Here is an 18,806-nt window from a genome sequence, read left to right as displayed (position 1 = left end):
CCAAGTCTAGAAAACAACGCCAAATAAAACACTAAGAAAAATTAGACGACGACCCCCCCCCCCACCCCCCGGAAAGCTCCACCAACTGTACAATGCCGCCCCCCCCACCCAGAGTCTCATTTCTTGGCGTAGGTGATCTTCATGGCGCAGGTGGCGGTGATCCTGAAGCCCTGCAGCGCGTCCTTGGCCACGCCCGCCTGCGACTCGCCCTCAAACTCCACGAAGGAAATGTCGTGTTTGCCCGGAACCAGACGCACCTCCTTGAAGCCCGGGAACCTGAGGGAAGACACCGAGTCAGAGCCGGACGCAGGCGGCGCGCTCAAGGTCGCGGCAAGCCCTCACCTTTCACCCCCACCCCCTGGAACGGGTTAGAGTTGTGTGAAAAGTATAGTACAGGTAAAATCAATAGTATCGATATTTGAAAGTCACTATTATATCATATCAATCATAATAATATATGAATATACTGATATATATTAAAATCAACATGAAGTGTAGGAGGGGATCTATATGTTAGATTGATATTATTCATACGTGCTGCTTGGGATGGAGTTTTACGCCTGTAGAGTGAGTATGATTGGATCTATATTGGTCCGCTGGGTTAGAGCACTACGTGGCTTCCTCGATGTTTGGCTCCGGTAAATACTGTTTTGTTTAGCTGCTAAAATTTGTAATAAAAAAATAAACGATACACATAGACCTGCCGGTCAAAATGTCCAGTGATGACACTCCTAAATGGACGCGGTTGCTCCACCTCCCCCACGGCGCGGCCCTCGCTTTCATTGCACCGCGGGGTTCGTTTCACCCTCTGGCTCGCGAGCCGATCCGCCAGGCCCCGCACATCTGGTAACTACGCCGATAGCCGGGGGCCCCGCCCCGCCCAGCTCCCGGGAACCATGGACTGGGTGCTCACTGAAGCGGGGAGGTCCGTGCAGGGGGCGCTGTAACCCGGGTAAAGGTTAGCCCTAACTTATTGAAATGTGACCGATAAGGCTCAAATTTGACACACACACACACACACACACACACACACACACACACACACACGCAACATGCTAGTACTCTGATTCCCACTGATGGGTGTTTTTTCTATATATTTATACTCTTCACGGTGCTTACCCTTACATGCTCCGTTTCCTGCTGTCCCCTTTTTTGCCGCTGTAACAATGTGAATTTCCCCGTTGTGGGATTAATAAAGGTTTATCTTATCAAATTTGTCCGGTACAATAAATTATTTTAGGACACCGGATTTTACGACAGTGGTGTAAAAGTGCAGTTACACTCAAAACGCGGTGACGCCCAACCCCAAAAGTTACATGCTGCTGCTTCTACCACAAGCAAAACCATTTCAACATTTTAAGCCCCAACTCCCACCGCGTTCATCCAGGAGCCGCAGGACGCGGTGAGCACTGCGTCCTGCGGGGGGCTCTTTTCTTACTGGTTGAACAGCATGGAGAGCATCATCTCGTTGGTCTCCTCCGGCAGGTTGCTGAGGAACAGGATGTAGTTGGGGGGATTGTCCGGGACCTGGAGACACAGGGGGAAAGGCTCCGTCACGTTGAGCACAAGAGAAGCCACTTCATTCCAAGTAGAGCCACGTTACAAACAGCCTCACCGGCGCCGCTGCCGTGTTGGTCACTGGGTTTGATCCCTGAAAGGCAAACAAACAAAAAAACAGTCAACTTCAACATTTTAAAAATCAATATTTTCAGCTCATTAAACAACGAAGCGGAGAGTGGACTTTTATTAAAGCGGCTCGTCTCTGCGGACGCAGGTTTTACAGGGGTGCGTTTGGGTGTTTTAGGGGTCGACCACAAGACGGAAAATAAAATGAAAATGTTTGGATGAGATGATCCGTTCAGACGCCGCGTTCCCACATCTCTGTTCCCATCGAGACTATATTCCCCTCACACTCCGGGGACAAATAAAACATCCATCCATCGAAAACTTACGGCGAACTTTTCACATTTTCGTCCAAGTAAATCGTACGTATGAAACAAAGTTTGAAACAACAAAGCCCGGCTGGTTCCGACCCCAACCTCACCGTCAGATTCCCCCCTGGATTTAAATTGTGACTCGCTTCTCGCCGCAGACCCTCAACTCACCGGTGCCGGCTTCTTGTTGAGGCTGGTCGCTGCCTCCAGTGCCTTCTTCTTCTTCTCCTTCTTCTTGTCCTTGTCGCCGTAGGTTCCCTTCACCTTGGCGATGACCTCCGAGTCCGTCTTGGCGTACTGGATGCGCTGGAAACGGGGGGGGGGGGCGTTATTCACGAGCAGTTTAGTCGAGTCGATGATTATGAGTTTGGTTTGGTAATGACAATGAAACGGGTTGGGGGGGGGGGGGGTCTCCTCCCAGGGCGTCTCCCCCCGCGGTTGAGGCTCAGAGGGTGAGACCCGTCGTTCAGGCTCCCGCCGCCGTGGTCTCACCATGGGCTTGTTGTAGAAGGGGAAGCCCTGGAGCTGCCTCAGAGCGTTGGTGGCCGCCGCCAGCTCCTTGAACACCACGAAGGCTTGGCCTCGCATGGTCGGGGTCTTCATCGCCACTATCTCCATGATTTGGCCAAACTGGGAAAACAGGGCGTAGAGCGAGCGCTTCAGCTCTGGGGAGGAAGAGAGGGAGGGGAAACGGTGAGCTCAACACCTCAGACACAGGAAAAGGGCAAAGGAGGCCGCGGCCGATTGACCGACTTATTTTAGAAACAGGGAGGGAGGAGCCAGTCCCGGAGCTAGGATCGGGACGACGCGGCTTAGAAAGGTGGGAGCGCCGGCAAAGCCACGCGGGGGCCGTGCGGGGGCGACTCCCTCACATAAAGCAGGGCCATCGTTCAGCACTAAAAACCCTACGTCCACCTCAGAGGACTCGATCCAAAACACCTGCGGCTTCCTGCCAAATTTCAAAATGTTGATTTCTGCATTTCCATTCTCTAAAAACAGTGATTGTCAACGGTTTTCACATCAAGGACCAAACTTGATTGTTACATGTCATCTAATACATCCCAGTAGTATTAGTTTATACCAGGGGTCTCAAAATCAAATGACCTGGGGGCCACAGGCCTATTCCCTTGTAATCCTGTTATAATTAAGAGATATTTCTGTTTTGTATTTTCAAATTATTAAGCACATTTGTTCCAAGTCCAAGTGGTTATTTGTCACATACACACGATCATGCATATAAGCAGTGAAATGTCATGACACCCGGTGATTACGCACAATAAGCTCTAAAAATACTAAAATGTGCGTAATCGACACCAGGTGCTTGCGCAGGCGGACGCAAGGGCCAGCGCCACTATCATGGGTTCAATTCTGGGTTCTATAATTATATAATAGACTGAATTGTCCGTTGTGCGTGCGTGCGTGCGTGCGCACGCACGCGCGCACGCACGCACACGCGCACACACGCACACACACACACACACACGGGATGGTTTGAGCAGCCACACCTGACATGGATCTAGGTGATTGGGTTAGGGTTTGTGTGGATTAATTAATCATTGTGATTTGAAAAAAATATTTGCGGGTCAGATTCATCAATATATTATTATTAGTATTATTATTATTATTGCCACGTTGTGGCCCACATTAAATTGCCTCACAGGCTTGATGCTCGAGAGCCCTGGTCTATAATGTAGTGAGAGAGAAACAGTTGAGCTAGGACTCAAACATTGACACTGAACATTATTTAACGAAGATGTAACGTCTTGGAAATAAAATGACTGTGTCGCTGGGGACCCGTTGGGACCCCAGGATGAGAACCAGTCCCCCCCAACCCAGCCCAGCCCAGCCCAGACAGACATCCCGAGCTGTCGAACAGCACAGCGTGGGCACGTCAGCCCCCTGGAAAGAACCCAGACATAGATGACGTCCTCCTACCGTCCTTCTTGATTTTGTCGTTCATGTTGTTGATGTAAATGGTGTGGTTGGGTCGGATGTCCATGACGGCTCCTGGGGAACAATGAACACCGTGAGATGACGACGAACCAAACCAAACACAACAACAACAAACAACAACAACAGCGCCACACGTTCAGCAGCCTCAACTCGACACCGCACCGAGCCCCCGGTCCCCCCGCGGGCAGGGCGCGGAGCGGGCCGGGCCTCCTCCGTGAGTCGGCTGTGATATTGGGCAGAAAGCTGCAGCAACGAGCGGAGCCGCGGATGCGTTTTACCGGTAAAACGAGGAGCAGCGACGACGAGAGCGTTCGAACGGGAAGTGTGCTGCACCGCGCTGTGCCCTGACCCGGAAGTGCTTCTGCTGCTCTTCTTCCGCTTCCGGTTTAACGGCGGTGGCGACCCGCGTTAAGGTGCATTAGCGCCACCTACTGTGTTGGAGTGCGAACCACAGTTAAAGAATAATAATAGAAGAAAAATAACGAATAAAACCATCAATATAATAAAAACCGACCCGGTGGCATTGATTTAGAATGGTTTCCTTTTTCTCTCCTCCATCCTTATCATCCCTCCATCCTTTTCCTCTCCTTTCTTTCATCGTTATTCCTCAGTGTTTCTATTTAGCATCAAGTTCTATCCTGAACTTATTTGAATCTGTTCAATGTTCAATGTCTTCACATTAAAACCTTGTGTATGAGATAAACAACAAAGCTTCTACAATGGACATGTGAGCGTCACAACTGGACCACGGTGCATTGGAAGAAGGTGGAGGTCTGACGAATCACCTTCTCTTCTACATCATGTGGATGGGTGGGGTTAGGGTCCGATCCAATGGAGCATCCGTGGGATGTGCTGGAACAACAAGCCTGATCCATTGGGGCCCCACCTCCACCTTCCAGGACTTAAAGGATCTGCTGCCGACGTCTTGGTGCCAGATACCACAGGACACCTTCAGAGTCTGGTGGAGTCACTGCCTCCACCTTACAGGTGTTTTGGTGGCACCAGGGGGAGCGACACTGTATTAGTGTTATTAGTGGTGTTTTTAATGTTGTGCATATGTAGATATATATATATACTCTAAACTGTATTACATACAACTCTAAACTGTATTACAGTTTAGAGTTGTACATGTTTGTGTCGATGTTTGTTTGTCTTACCGTGGTGATTCTCCCTCTTGGAGTAGTGATCAGTTGTTTATTACCCCAACATTGTAAATAGTTCTCCAAAGAGGGGGGTTGGTGGTGGTTCTGTGCTCAGGTCGTCACAGGACAGCGTTGTTGCAGCAGTTGTTGATGATTAAAGATGAATAAAGAGTTTCATTGCAGGTTGACAAGTTCAAGATTCAAGATTCAAGATTTTTATTTGTCACATACATATACATACTTTCATACATATATGCAGTGAAATGTAATAACTCCACTTGCAACTCAATCTGTCCTACATGCAATGGAACAAATGCTCTGTGTTGTATGTGCAGCATGCTGACAGTACGGGGTGAAAATGAAAAAATGAAAACATGGAAAAATAAATAAAGCTAGAGCACAGCTCGCCTCAGGTTTGATGGTTTATTGATATTTGCTAAATTGAGATGTGGACAGTTCACGGCCATGAATGCACCTTGTGAATGCCAATGCACTCATCTTCACCTTCATCCTGCCCTGTGCGTGTGTGTGTGTAGGTGTGTGTGTAAGTGTGTGCGTGTGTGTGTGTGTGTGTGTGTGTAGGTGTGTGTGTGTGTGTGTAAGTGTATGTGTGTGTGTGTGTGTGTGTAAGTGTGTGTGTGTGTGTGTGTATGTGTGTGTGTGTGTAGGTGTGTGTGTGTATGTGTGTGTGTGTGTGTGTATGTGTGTGTGTGTGTGTGTGTGTAAGTGTGTGTGTAGGTGTGTGTGTGTGTGTGTGTGTAAGTGTGTGTGTAGGTGTGTGTGTGTGTGTGTGTGTGTGTTGCAGATACCTGGTGATTGTCTTCCCCCTGAAGCCTCGTATGAAGCGCCAGGCGGCCCTCTGTCTCACCCTCGGCGTCTGGCTCGTCCCCGCCCTCGTCTCCATCCCGGCGGTCGTCATGACCACGGAGATGCCATCCGCGCACACCACCGGCCACGCCCACAAGATCTTCTGCGGCCAGATCCGGCCCGTGGACCAGCAGCCGATCCATCGCTCCTACTTCCTGTCCGTCTTCGTCCTGGAGTTCCTGCTTCCCGTGGCGGCCTGTTCGTCTGCTACGCCCGGATTTCGCGGGAGCTGCGGTTCAAGAGCGTCCCTGGCTTCCAGACGGAGCGGATCCGGAAGCGCTTTCGGCGGCGGCGCACCGTGGTGGTTCTGGTCTTGGTTCTGGTGGCGTACATCCTGTGCTGGGCCCCGTGTTACGGCTTCACGCTCATCACCAGGGATGGGAACTCCCGTTCGACATCATCGAGTGCGTCGCCATGAGCGACGGCATCATCAACACGCTGTGCTTGGTCGGCGTGCGCAGCGGCGCCACCTGTCTGCGGCCCACGTGCAGCTTCCCGCAGGGCAGCGTAGCCTCCGTGGCCCGTCGTGATCCGGGGGAAGGCGAGATCTGGAGGCTCCCGTCTGAGGCCGCTTCACGCTGAACGACAACCCGCCAGCCACCGTAGTGTTTAAAGTGAATATGGCGACACCCAACATTAACGTCATGAAACGTAACTTTAACTGAGTTCCATTGACACTACCGTGCCAGCTGTTTAGCGGCAACGGCTTCCGCTCGTATTTTCGGAACCAAAATCGGTGGCGTCGGTTGGACACGGAGAGCCCCACTCTCCAGAGGGGCGGAGCTTACTCAACCAATGGTTGTTGTTTCAAAAGTATTTGTACAAAAAAAACAGCTTTCCTCAATGTTTTTCCAGGCGTTTTAGTGATTATTTCCAAAATGCCCTTTATACAGGCAGGAAGCGACGGAACACCATCAGAAAACCATCAGCCTCCACAAGTAAGAACCACGTTTATTCATATCTACACAACCTTGAGACGAGTGAAGGATGACACGCCCTGTCTGTGTCTCACCAGGTGCATTCTGGGGTTCAGCGATGTTCGGGCAGAGCTAATAAGACTCCAGACGTCACGCTCAAATCCACCGATTGATTAGGTGCCAGACTGATTTGAACGCTTTATCATCACAGACTCATTATCAGAGCGGCTCCAGGGCGGTGAGGGTCCCAGGCCAACACAACACAGGACACGCTCCAGGGCCCGTGGCGGTGGGACGGAGCGCCTCCGGACGCACCGTCTCAGGTCGGATCAACGTCGGGGACCAAAGCTGCGAGTTTGGAGCTGTGACGGGAGCGACGACGCTGAGCGTTGGCTTCCCGGCTGACGTGGGTTTTCACGCCGGACGAACAGCGTGGGTTTGCCAGAGCCGGGCGCAGGGAAGGCGGCGCAGAGCTTGGACGAGGCCGCCCCGAGTTATGACTTGAGGAGAGAAGCGAGTCACGACGGCGGCATCCTCCTCCTCCTCCTCCTCCTCCTCCTCCTCCAGTGTTATTTCATTTTCAGCGTGAAAAGACAACAGGGAAACTGAACAGCTCGCTGCTCTGTGGAAAGTCTCAAGGGAGGATTTGTTTTATTCACGGTTTTTATTTATAGAATAAATTGCTTTATTAAAAAAAGAAAAAACATGTTATTTTCCTGGTATTAAATGTAAATGCATGTTCCTAAGATACCGACGGGGGCAAAAAAAAGAGATCAAGGAATTGATGAACGAAACATATTTTACACTTGTATCTGTGACTTTATTTTGCACATAAACCTTCCAGAAACTAATCTTCAATGAGCCCATCGCCCTTCAGAAACACACATTTCAGAGACAGTTTTACACGTCTGTCCTTCCCCGTTCATGAATTCAAAGCAGTAACGACCCAACCTCATCTGACGTGACGAGCCAGGCTTCCTCCCTCAGATCAACCTCTTCCTTGTTCCTTTCTATTCTTTTCCGTCCAGTGCAAATCAAAGGGGGAGCGGCCATGTTGCTTTGTCCAACTGGAGGTTTGACTGGACGTTACCGTCGGCTCAGGGTCTAAGGCGACTTGGACGTTCACGGGGCGGCGATGCCTCCTACAGGGATGGCGCCGGACGCGGGTCCCAAAGACGACGCCTTCCAAACGCTCGTTCACACCAATAAAACATTTCAAACTGGAACTGAACGTCAGAGGATTTGAAACCAAAGCTGCTCCACTTCTGTCCCCTATCCTCAAAAGCAACTCAAGCACTGAATTACGGAGCCGCCTCCGCCTTCAGACGCTCCGACCTGCAGGGCTCTGCACCGAAGAACCACCTCACACAGGAAGTAGCAGTGACTCAAACAGGAAGTGGCAGTGCCTCAAACTTGAAGTGGCAGTGCCTCTGACAGGAACCAGCGCCACCTATGACAGGAACTAGCGGCGCCTCAGACAGGAAGTAGCCGTCCCTCAAACAGGAAGTATCAGTGCCTGAACCAGGAAGTAGGAGTGCCAGAGAGAGGAAGTAGCAGTGTCTCAGACAGGAAATAACAGTGTCAGAAACAGGAAGAAGCAGCCCCTCAGAGAGGAAGTAGGAGCGCCTGAAAAAGTAAGTGGCAGTGTCCAAGACAGGCAGTAGCAGGCCCCCAGACAGGAAGCAGGAGGGCCCGAAACAGGAAGTAGCAGGCCCCCAGACAGGAAATAGCAGTGTGTTTACTTGGCTCTCCTCAGGAAGGCCTTGGCTTCTTTCTGCAGCCGCTTGACGTCGTCCTCGTCGTCCTCGTCCGGGACATAGTCCTCATCATCAAACGCATCGTCGCTGCTGTCGTCGATGAAGCTCTCGCCATCATCTTCATCATCATCATCATCATCAGCGGCGGTGTTGGGAGCGGCCCTCGTAGCTCTGACTGCAGAAGAACCACAGACTGGTTAACAGACAGACAGGTAAGCAGGCCGGCAGACAGAAAGACAGACGGACAGACTGGCAGACAGACAGGCAAGCAGGCAGACAGACAGCTCACCAGGCCTCTTGGTGTGTTTGTATTCTTTATGGTGAAGAGGATTTTTCCTTTACGGAAAAACAATAAAATGAGAATGAGAAATTACAAACCAAACATTAAAATTCCATTTGTTTAATTAGTTATTTGGTCGTAAAACATAACCATGGTAACAACAAATTAGAACTGAACCTGTTCTGGACAAATGAGACTGAGACCAAGATACAACACTGACCGACCGAAGCGACGCTGACTGACCTGTAGCAGTCCGTCCCGTACGGACACTCAGGTAGATCCACTTCCTGGATAGACTCCTCCTCTTCCTGTTCGTAGTCGCTGTCTCCAGGGTGACTGGCCTCTTGGAAGTGGAGCGGGTTCTTCCTGAAAACAGCAGAACAGGGGAATGAGGAGAAATTTCAAGCACTTTTCCAGCACTCTCAATGTCCAGAATCAAGGTGTTTCCAAACTCACCTGTAGCAGTCCTTCCCATAAGGACAGGTGGCTCGGGGGCGGGGCCTGGAGGGGGCGGGGCCTGTGTCTGAGCCCACCCTGTCGTCTCTCCGTCCATCTTTGTACTTCCTGTCATCCTGGTTTCCTGTAGCCTGACCTTCACCTCCCCTCGGCTGCTCCTCCTCCTCCAGCGCCTCCTCCTCGCTCTCCACGCCGGGGCCACGTTGCCGGGCCGTCTGATTCTGGGACGGAGTGTTCTGTAGAAGACAAACCCAGAATGAAACGATTAAAACACGATTACCCGATTAAACTAAAACATGATCATTTTTTACTCTGTAACATTCCCACGTTTGATGCTATAACATTCCATCCTGGTGCTTATCCTCCACTTACCCTGTGCTCAAAAGCGCATTTGTATATTTTTATATATTTGACTATTTCTGTTTAGTATTTTTCAGCTATTTGTGTATATTCGGCAATTTTTATTGCAATGGAATTTTTACTTTACTTTTTATTCTACTTTATTACTTTTCAGACTCTGTGCTGATCGTCTTGTGCTGAAACGCACAAATCCTCAACACGACAAACTTCTTGAACATGTAAATGCACCTGAGTCTGATTCTCACTTGATGCACTAGAGTATGCTAGTACAGCTTATGTTAAAGGTGTTTCTTATGACTGTTTGGAACCAGAGAGGCTTGTGCAGATTAACAATTAAATCATCAATCGGCAAAGGACATTAATGACTTTTTTTTTTTATTCGCCAGGAAAAATCCTGTTGAACATTGAAACGGTGTAAGTGCCGTTTACTGTGTTCGATCATGGTCCATGTTTACCAAAGAGGTGTGTTCCATTTTAAGATCAGAGGGGCAGAGTGTAAACAATGGAGAAATCGTGCTCTCATTGGGTATGTCTGCTGTCTTTCACTTACAAGTATGTCAAGTGATCTGATCACACTCATGTGATAGGACAGCTGCACATACTGCCCCTCCTCCAAGCTATGTCGTAAATCAGCAGCAGAACTGCTTTACGGCAATATTTTACATCACAATGCTTTACGGTATCTGTACGTGGGAGCGAGTGTAAAGTAAATAAACATCAATGCAGGAGGGACGTGGCGCTTTGAGAGGTTAAAATGACTCGTTGGATGGCGTGGTAGTTCCACCTGCCACGCGCAACCCGAGTGGTGTTTCCAGGGCCTTCCGGCACAGAGACACACACCACAGGGTTGGAAGCACCAGTTTATTGTCGAGAGAGGGCCAGGTGGAACACGCCAGGAGCAGGTGGACACAGGTCATGACAGGGCTCCTCTCCTGAGTGAGTGTAGGGATGGAGGTTTTACCTGTTGCTCGATAGACCAACCAACAAACAAGAGGCATGCAGCCACACTGATCCCAATCACCTAGATCCAGGTCGGGATGGCTGCTCAAATCACACCAATATTACAACACAGACAATTTGTTCTAAGTATAGAACTCAGAATCGTGATTGTGGCGCCTGCGCGAGCACCTCGTGCTAATGACGCCCACTTTAGTATTTTTAGAGCTTATAGAGCTTATTGTGCGTAATCACCGGGCGTCATGACATTTCACTGTATATATGTATGTACGTGAATGTACGTGACAATGTACGTGACAAAAAACCTCTTGAACCTTGAATCCTGTTTAAAAATCAGGATACATTGGCTGTAGTATGTGTGAATTAATCTGTGTTCTTCTAATCCTCATTGTTAGGTGTGTTGTTTGACCAACTACGAACACAGAAATGGAATGTACAGTATGTGACAACGACTCTGCTGCATTACATTACATTCATTTCTATGCCATTGGACAATTTAAATTTTTGCACGACCACCCAAGCCGAGAACCAGGTTGGCCGGTCTCTTTGAATTTGAATAAAACTCAACTGTTAGAGTGTCTGAGCTGCCCCCGCTCCTCTTCCCGCTCCTCTTCCATTTCCTCCTGGGGGCCGTCGGCTCCTCATCCTCCTCCTCCTCCTCCCGCTCGGAGCTGACGCTGGCCTTGGGGGGCTTGGGTCTGCCCCGTTTGGTGCCACCGGCTGGTGCTGCAGGCTGCTTGCTCCTCCCGGCTCCTTCTGAGACAAACAGGAAGTAGAAAGATCGGAGCCTCTTACATCCAAACCTCCTGGACGTCTGGAGCCGGCTCTGACTACAGGACACCCTTTATTTATTTTTTTGCTCCTCCTCCAGGTCGACCAGGTTGTTGAGAAGGCGCTGACGAGTCCTTCATCAGCTCAGTCTCGGACTCATTTGTATTAAATGAAGCAATGTTACGGTCCCAGTGAATTCAGTGATTTGTTTCTAAACATATTATACATGTAATACTGAACTGTGGAGTCAGACTGTCGAGCTGTTTCTCCCCATTTTTGTGCTCAGGATTTTTTGGGCGGGGCTAAATTATGAGTGGATGAGGCGGAGCATGGCCCCGCCCCTAACACCATGTAAACAACAGGTTGGAGTCTGAGCATCAGCTCAGTGGTGAAATAAACAAATCTAACGGTGTGTTATTAAACAACAGTGTTTAATAACACTTTTCTGTGACAAACTCAGAACACATATGTAATTTTCTTTACAGGGACTTTAAGTAGTATTAGCTTAGGTCCTGATTTAGATTAAAGCCTGTCTGTGAAACCGCCCCTCTAAGTCCCAAATAGTGAAGTGCAGTGAAAATACAAAATATTCCTCTATTTTAATAAACACGGCATGCATCCCATATACACAGTTATAGATGACTCCGCTCCTGATTTCCTCTTGTGCTCTCATTGGCTGTTGCTGGTCGTCCATCACCAAACACCTGGGACGATCACAAAGATCTTGTTTGAAGATATGGGGACGTCTGAGCATCGTGGCTCAGACTTAACCAGCGCATATATATATATATATATATAAAAAATATAATAATATAATATAATAAGTTCAATAAAAAAATGTTAATGTGAGTTTCGATAAGCCAACCCAAGTTTTAGATTCAATATTCCTATTTTGAAAGAAAAGGTTAACTGCCTTATGGGGCTGTGGTGCTGAAAGGACAGCGCCGACACCGTCTGTTGGAATGGCGGTGAATACATGTTGAAAATAAATAGGCCTATCCAGGAAAATAACCTTACATTTCATGGTGAAACTGTGTCCTTAACATGCCTAGTATAAACTAGGGGCCAGTGGGGCCACAGTGTGATTCTCTGTATGGCTCCCTTCGCTCATCTCCACCTCCGCCAAATAACGCCCGCCGTCTCCTTGTCCCCGTTCGTAAAACAAGTAGAGACAGTGTTTGTATTTGACATGTATTTTATTGTGGTCCGTTTACTTACTGAATAACTAAAATAATACAAACGAAATAAAGCACCGTGCGTAACCAGGACACTTCCAGTCACCCTTCCACGTATGTGTATTGTGTGTGTATTCAATTGAACGTCTTATGTAGATCAAATCACAAGCACTCAAGTCTAGAAATAATGAATAATAATCTGACACACAAAAGAAATCCCCCAAATGTGGAACGGACCGTCCCTCCCCCTCGTGTGCGGCAAAGCTGAAGTGACGCCCCGAAGTGACGCCCCGAAGTGACGCCCCGAAGTGACGCCCCGAAGTGACGCCCCGAAGTGACGCCCCGAAGTGACCCCCCCGAAATGACGCCCCGAAGTGACGCCCCGAAGTGACGCCCCGAAGTGACGCCCTGAAGTGACGCCCTGAAGGCAGCCACCGATGACAACTAAACAATGGATGGATTTAAACATTTCACATGTAGTATTGCAGTAACAAACCAGACACTGATGGTGACGCTCTGTATTGTTCCTCTTTATATAACCTTTTTTTTTTTCTTTATATGTTTTGTGCTGTTCAGGATGTACTGGCTGAAAAAAATATTTCAACGTTTGAGAACCAGTGCAATAGACAACATTAGGACTTAACCACAGTGACATATTATAACAACATATACAAATATAACAATACTTTGCATTACACCACCATATTGATAATGTGACAATATTTGATGGACTATCTGTGCTCTCATACGATATTAACACACAAGAAATATTGTACAACCGGTCATTAGTATATTATGTGGATGTTATGAGCATTGATTCCAACATCGAGAACCGTCTGTGAAGTTCAGAAAACTGCACAACTTTACCGTAATGCTCCTTAAAGACACTATTTAGCCACAATCCAAGACCATAGCGAGTCTCATATGACAGTATCAATATGACATGGATAGATTGTGTGGATACAATAGTACTGGTGTGGAGGTCGATTCCAATGACATTATTGATGGTAGTAATTGAGGTGGAGTGGTACCGTTACAGGTGGAGGAGGGACTCCCGGTGGCTGGAGCAGCGGTCATCCAAGCTGGTAAGACTCTTCTCTGTGGTTTGGCACTCTGTACTATTGCACCTTTGCCCTAAAAAGAGACAAAAATCTTTTGAAATCCGGGACTGAACCTCCTTCAATTATTAACACTTGTTAAGCTGTAATTACTGAGTATTTTATATGGTAAATTTATTAAGGAAGCTTTAATTGTTGTGTACAAAATAATGGAGACCAGATGAAAATGGAGTTTAATGTTAAGGTCACGGGGTAAGTACTATTCACAGATCTTTGATTTATTATCAGGGGTCCATATCCTCTGGGTTTTTGGGGCTAAAAGTGTCCGGAACAGACAGACCGCTTGTGCTCCGGACACGGTGGAGGTCTCGTTAGAACAAGGACGTTGCAGACATCTCCTGCTTTAAGTTTCACCCAAATTGATCCAGAAATGAGCAGAAAGGAGCAGAAATGAGTGAAAAACCCACAAAGTTTGACCGAAAGTAGCCGAACTTGAGTGCGTCGCCGACACGGCCACATTGGAGCGTGGCTCCGTGGTGGTGACAGGTTACAAACTAGTGTGTTTGTGTCTTTAGGAACCGTCGAACCTGGTTGGCGTCTGCGGGGATGTTCCATTGATATTTTATCTCTTTGGTCTTTTTGAAATGAAAACACTGTGTTCTGATCCAACCCCGTGTTGGACGTCACGTCGTGCTCCTCCTTCCTTTGTGGGATTACACAAAGTCGCAAGGTGCAAAAAAGGGAAAATCTGCAAAATGCAAAACAGAACTAACACGACTAAAATGGACCCCGCGTATTACTGCCTGCAACTATATTTTTAATTGCTTTCGTTAAAATGACCACAACTTACTTTGTGAATGCAGTGGTGACAGTTTTTTTTCTTCTAATATGGGGAATATTTTATCCTAAAAATTACATTCAAAAAGATACTTTCTCACACCTCCTCTGAAGCAGTGCTGCTGGTGGCTTCCTGCCTGAGGCTTCCAGCAGCTTTAGAGGGCGGGGCCTCCTCATCTGGACCAATGAGGGGACAGCTCTGGCCGCGCAGCGAGGGAGGAGTTTGATCGACAGGAGGGGGAGGGGCCTGGTCCTGACCAATCAGACGAGCCGGCTCAACATCCTGTTCCGGAGAAGCAGGAAGACTCTGCAGAGCCTGACTGTTCCTGCACGTGCGCGCACACACACACACACACACACACACACACACACACACACACACACACACACACACACACACACACACACACACACACACACACACACACACACACACACACACACACACACACACACACACACACGTATTTCCATGAACTGGTGTGGGGGTGAATAAACAACCTCCCAGCATCGTTAACAGCTGACACCAGTTAAAGATGCTACAGCGGACACACGGATAACGGAGGGAAAAGCAACAATGGACACTTCAGTACTAAGTGTCCCTTGGAATACAAGGAACACAAATACAAAAGAAACAAACGTATTCAGGTCACAGCTGCTGAGAGTAAAAACGATAAGTCGAGGAGCGTCAAGAGTTAGACAAAAACATGGGACGTCAGTGTCTGTGGGTTAAACCCCCTCCAAGTATTTACTTCCCCAGTGCACACGGTACACACATACCCTGTACCCTGCTGCTGCTGTACATACATATTACATACATATCTTGTCTATATTCCTTTTTGCTTCCTTGTTGTGTGTGAGGTGTGTGCACACACACACACACACACACACACACACACACACACACACACACACACACACACACACACACACACACACACACACACACACACACACACACACACACACACACACTCTCACTCCTCACTCTCTTTGCAGTTTGCCATTCATTTCACTACACCCTACTTGTATGACTGCATGTGACAAATGAAGGATGTGGAATCCTGACTCTTCTAAGTGATGCTTATTCCTGTGCTTTGCTTTTTGTGGTTCTGAGCGGGGACTTCACTCCACAAGCCAGGCCTTGAAGCTGCCACATTCTCTCTTGGAAATTCCAGGGGCTGGGCTGCTCACTCAGCTTCTGTCCGTGACATTTGCTCAAGTATCCTTCCCCGAACTTTTCATCTGAACTTCAAACGGAAAAGCAGCAACGAGGGCGAGCAAATCGGGGACAAAAGAGTCTCCTGAGTATTTGGACGGAGATAAACATCCTTGCGGTGTAAGTACCTCTGAGTGGCCTCAGCTCCACCCACGGCCTCCACCTTGTAGACGTGCCTGCCGGGCAGCAGGGAGAAGACGTCTCCGGGCAGCAGGGGGTGCCAGTGCTCCCTCTCTAGCGCCTGTGGGGTCTCTTCGTCACAGGCCTGGTGGAAGCAGGGGTTCACGTGGGTCTGCAAACACCAAACAAACAGGTCGTACTTTTAGGAAACAGACACTCAAAGACCATCTCCTGAGTGGCAGGACTATAGCATACATCCCAGTTAGCTTCCTGGATTTGGATTAATTAAAAAAAACAAAACATCAGATGGTTCCTTGGTCAGTGTAGAACAGGCCTATTCCACTGGGGCCCCGTATATTAATGCAGAACGGCCCTTTGAATAAATTCAAAGGCTATGATTCAGCTGTAGTGACCTTTAGTCCCTAAAGTACCAACAACCACGTGATTCTGCAGAGACCGACCGCATTCATGAATATGAAACAAGAGGGGATTTTACCAAGAAATGTAATCATTTGAAGAATATGCCAGTGGTCTGGCATTTTCTTTTTCTTTGTTTTACAGTCTCACTTTTTCACTCATTTGTCAGGCTGCTAAACCCGGCTCCTAAAACACAAATCACAAACAGTCAGGTCTGTCACCACCATCAGTGGACCCTGTGCTGTCCTCATGAGGACACGCCTACCAACTGGTCTTATGAGTTATCGCATCACGTGGTAGTAGAGGTATCTACTTAGCGGTTAATGTGATTTTACCACTGGGAGACGTGTCCTCACTACTCACCGGCTTGAGACGCAGCCGTCCCTGCTTGTTCTCCAGTACTCCATGATGCCTGGACACTCTCTTATCACTGATCTGAATCAAACCACACAGAGAGAATAAGCATCATGAACAGATACATAAAGAGAGCTGGTTGTTTGGCAGAAGGACGGACACAGAGCCATATGGAAGAAAGACAGATAGAACCCACGTCCTACAAGTCGACCACATTAAAAGGTTGCTGCCATCAAAATAAATGGAGCAACTACGGCTCCTTTCACCTTCCACGAACCTCTGCATACATCAGTGGTATGGGGACCTCTAGCGGTGAATGTAGACATTGCACCAGGACTTGTAAACTTTCATTGTAAACAGAATTCTCACCCCGTGCCAAAGACAAATGATGCTGTTTTTAAATGATTTATAGCAGGTCCACAGCACATGAAACATACCTGCACTTCAGGATGTGTTTACTCCGCATGCTTAGGCATCAACTGTAGAATTGTATGCCGAGTTGAATTGAGAAACCTCTCATGTATTCCATGTTATTTAAATATTTTAACTATAAATGTAGCAAACTGTACTGCATACTGTATCACTGTACTAGGTTACTGCATACTGTACTGTATTGCTGTTCTGTTGGGTGCTACTGTATTGCTGTGTAGTACTGTTGTGTACTGTACTGTATATCTCCATACTCACTTTATTCACATGCACTTTACTGCACATATCTGTACATACAAATAGCCTATCCCATACACATAACTCTATTCCCTTTACTTCTATTTTGTTCCCCACTTTGTATTATCTTTTTGAGTCTTATTTTTTTTTTTTTTCCATTTTATTCACATTACTCTATTCACTAACTGCTTTGCGTTTTAGGAACCAGTTAGTTTCAGTTGGTTGCTAGGTAAGAATTAGGTTAGTTATTATGTTCGGTTTAGTAACTATTGTACATAATCTCCGGGTGCGTTGTAAAGACATTTCACTGCATATATCTATGAAAGTATGTATATGACAAATAAACCTCTTGAATCTTGAAATGAAAAGGGGCAATTCTATATTCTAAAAAATCTATATTCCATCTTAAATGTAGAATCGTGTGAATCAGATGCGTTCGTCAAGGCTGTGATGAAGTGAAATGTAGGTATATGTATAAATATAAGGAGTACATTACTGTACTGTACAGAACGGCCCCTCACCCCCAGCAGCGGGCCCCTGCCCAGCACAGTGTCCCCCTGCTGCAGCTGAACCAGGGCCCCTCCGTCCAGAGGGACCAGTACGAAGCCCGGCATCAGGCCTGGAACCTCTCACCGTTGCTGCTCCGGCTGAAACAATTTTATTTCGCTTAAAATGCACAAAGAAAAGGTTCAAAGCAACAGATGTTTGAACAGGTTGACCTGAGGATGGTGCAGCTTTCAAGTCGCATGGGAATAACGAGTTAACAACCTGCTGGAAGCCTTGAAGCCTTGAAGCCTTGAAGCCTTGACGCCATCCGACCTTGGCTGAACCGGTTTGCCACCAAGGTTTTTCTTATATATGTTAACTATTTCAAACCATTACAACTCTCTTAAAATATTCCAAAGCACACCAGAAGTGAGTAAGGTAAACAATCTTGATATGAATTCATCGGTAATAAAGGAATAACATATTTATCATATCAAGGCCAGTTTACTCATGACATTGTAGAACGGTTTGTCTGTATCCATATTAATGAATATGAATTTTGAATTCATATTATATTCATATTATATTCATAGGTTACTTGGAAGGAGGTGGTGTTTGGCTTTATCCGGACTAATGAACTCACGTTCAGCCTGGAGCCCGTAGTTCCAATTCCTCCCATAGGACTTGAAAGCAGCATACCAGACAACGCATCGCTCGTACGCTCGGTGGAGTTTGGTCGATATTTAAAAACGTCTGGAGACTTAAATTCTGCCTTCGAGTGTCATAACTAAATAAAGTCTATTTCTGCATCAAGCTGAAGCCAAACTGGGCAAACTAAGCCCAACGAAGTGAACGCTACGTCGGACATGTTTATCTCTCCGTTTTACCATCGACTTGAGGGACCGACAACTTCCGGGTTGAGAAGAGCGCGAAGAATGGAAGCAGATTCGATGGAAAGTCCAAGTGTTTTGGGTTTGGTTGTTGTTTTACTTTCAACAATGTCAACGGACTCGTTTTAACTCCATTTAATGGCGTAAACGGATTAAAACTCAACGCGTATAATGCGACCTGAGCCGGGTC

At 47.6% G+C, this 18,806-nt stretch overlaps 2 protein-coding genes across 4 annotated transcripts; both read right to left on the bottom strand.

Annotated features, from left to right (window-relative positions):
• Positions 1-114: 114 nt before the first annotated feature.
• Positions 115-4,230, bottom strand: snrpb2 (small nuclear ribonucleoprotein polypeptide B2). Its single transcript, XM_079998745.1, has 7 exons — positions 4,166-4,230; positions 3,870-3,941; positions 2,427-2,599; positions 2,106-2,240; positions 1,616-1,651; positions 1,439-1,527; positions 115-276 (listed from the first exon to the last, which is right to left on the bottom strand). Exons 2-7 carry the CDS (start codon positions 3,931-3,933, stop codon positions 117-119), a joined length of 657 nt encoding a protein of 218 aa, XP_079854871.1. The 5' UTR covers positions 3,934-3,941; positions 4,166-4,230; the 3' UTR covers positions 115-116.
• A 3,401-nt stretch (positions 4,231-7,631) lies between these two features.
• aplf (aprataxin and PNKP like factor) lies at positions 7,632-18,786 on the bottom strand. Of its 3 annotated transcripts, none has more exons than XM_079998536.1 (11): positions 18,614-18,786; positions 17,762-17,887; positions 16,584-16,655; positions 15,812-15,975; positions 14,568-14,790; positions 13,601-13,703; positions 11,192-11,379; positions 9,307-9,542; positions 9,094-9,216; positions 8,860-8,906; positions 7,632-8,745 (listed from the first exon to the last, which is right to left on the bottom strand). In XM_079998536.1, the coding sequence occupies exons 2-11, from the start codon at positions 17,852-17,854 to the stop codon at positions 8,552-8,554; spliced, it is 1,443 nt and encodes a 480-aa protein (XP_079854662.1). In that variant the 5' UTR covers positions 17,855-17,887; positions 18,614-18,786; the 3' UTR covers positions 7,632-8,551. The 3 variants fall into 3 exon arrangements, with proteins under 3 accessions (XP_079854662.1, XP_079854663.1, XP_079854664.1); XM_079998537.1 differs by lacking the exon at positions 18,614-18,786 and adding an exon at positions 18,370-18,395; XM_079998538.1 differs by having other exon boundaries at positions 8,575-8,745; positions 8,860-8,883.
• Between the last annotated feature and the right edge of the window lie 20 nt (positions 18,787-18,806).

The sequence above is a fragment of the Zeus faber genome, assembly GCF_960531495.2.
Source record: "Zeus faber genome assembly, chromosome: 4".
Classification (NCBI taxonomy): Eukaryota; Metazoa; Chordata; class Actinopteri; order Zeiformes; family Zeidae; genus Zeus; species Zeus faber.
This window is presented reverse-complemented; position numbering and strand designations above follow the sequence as displayed.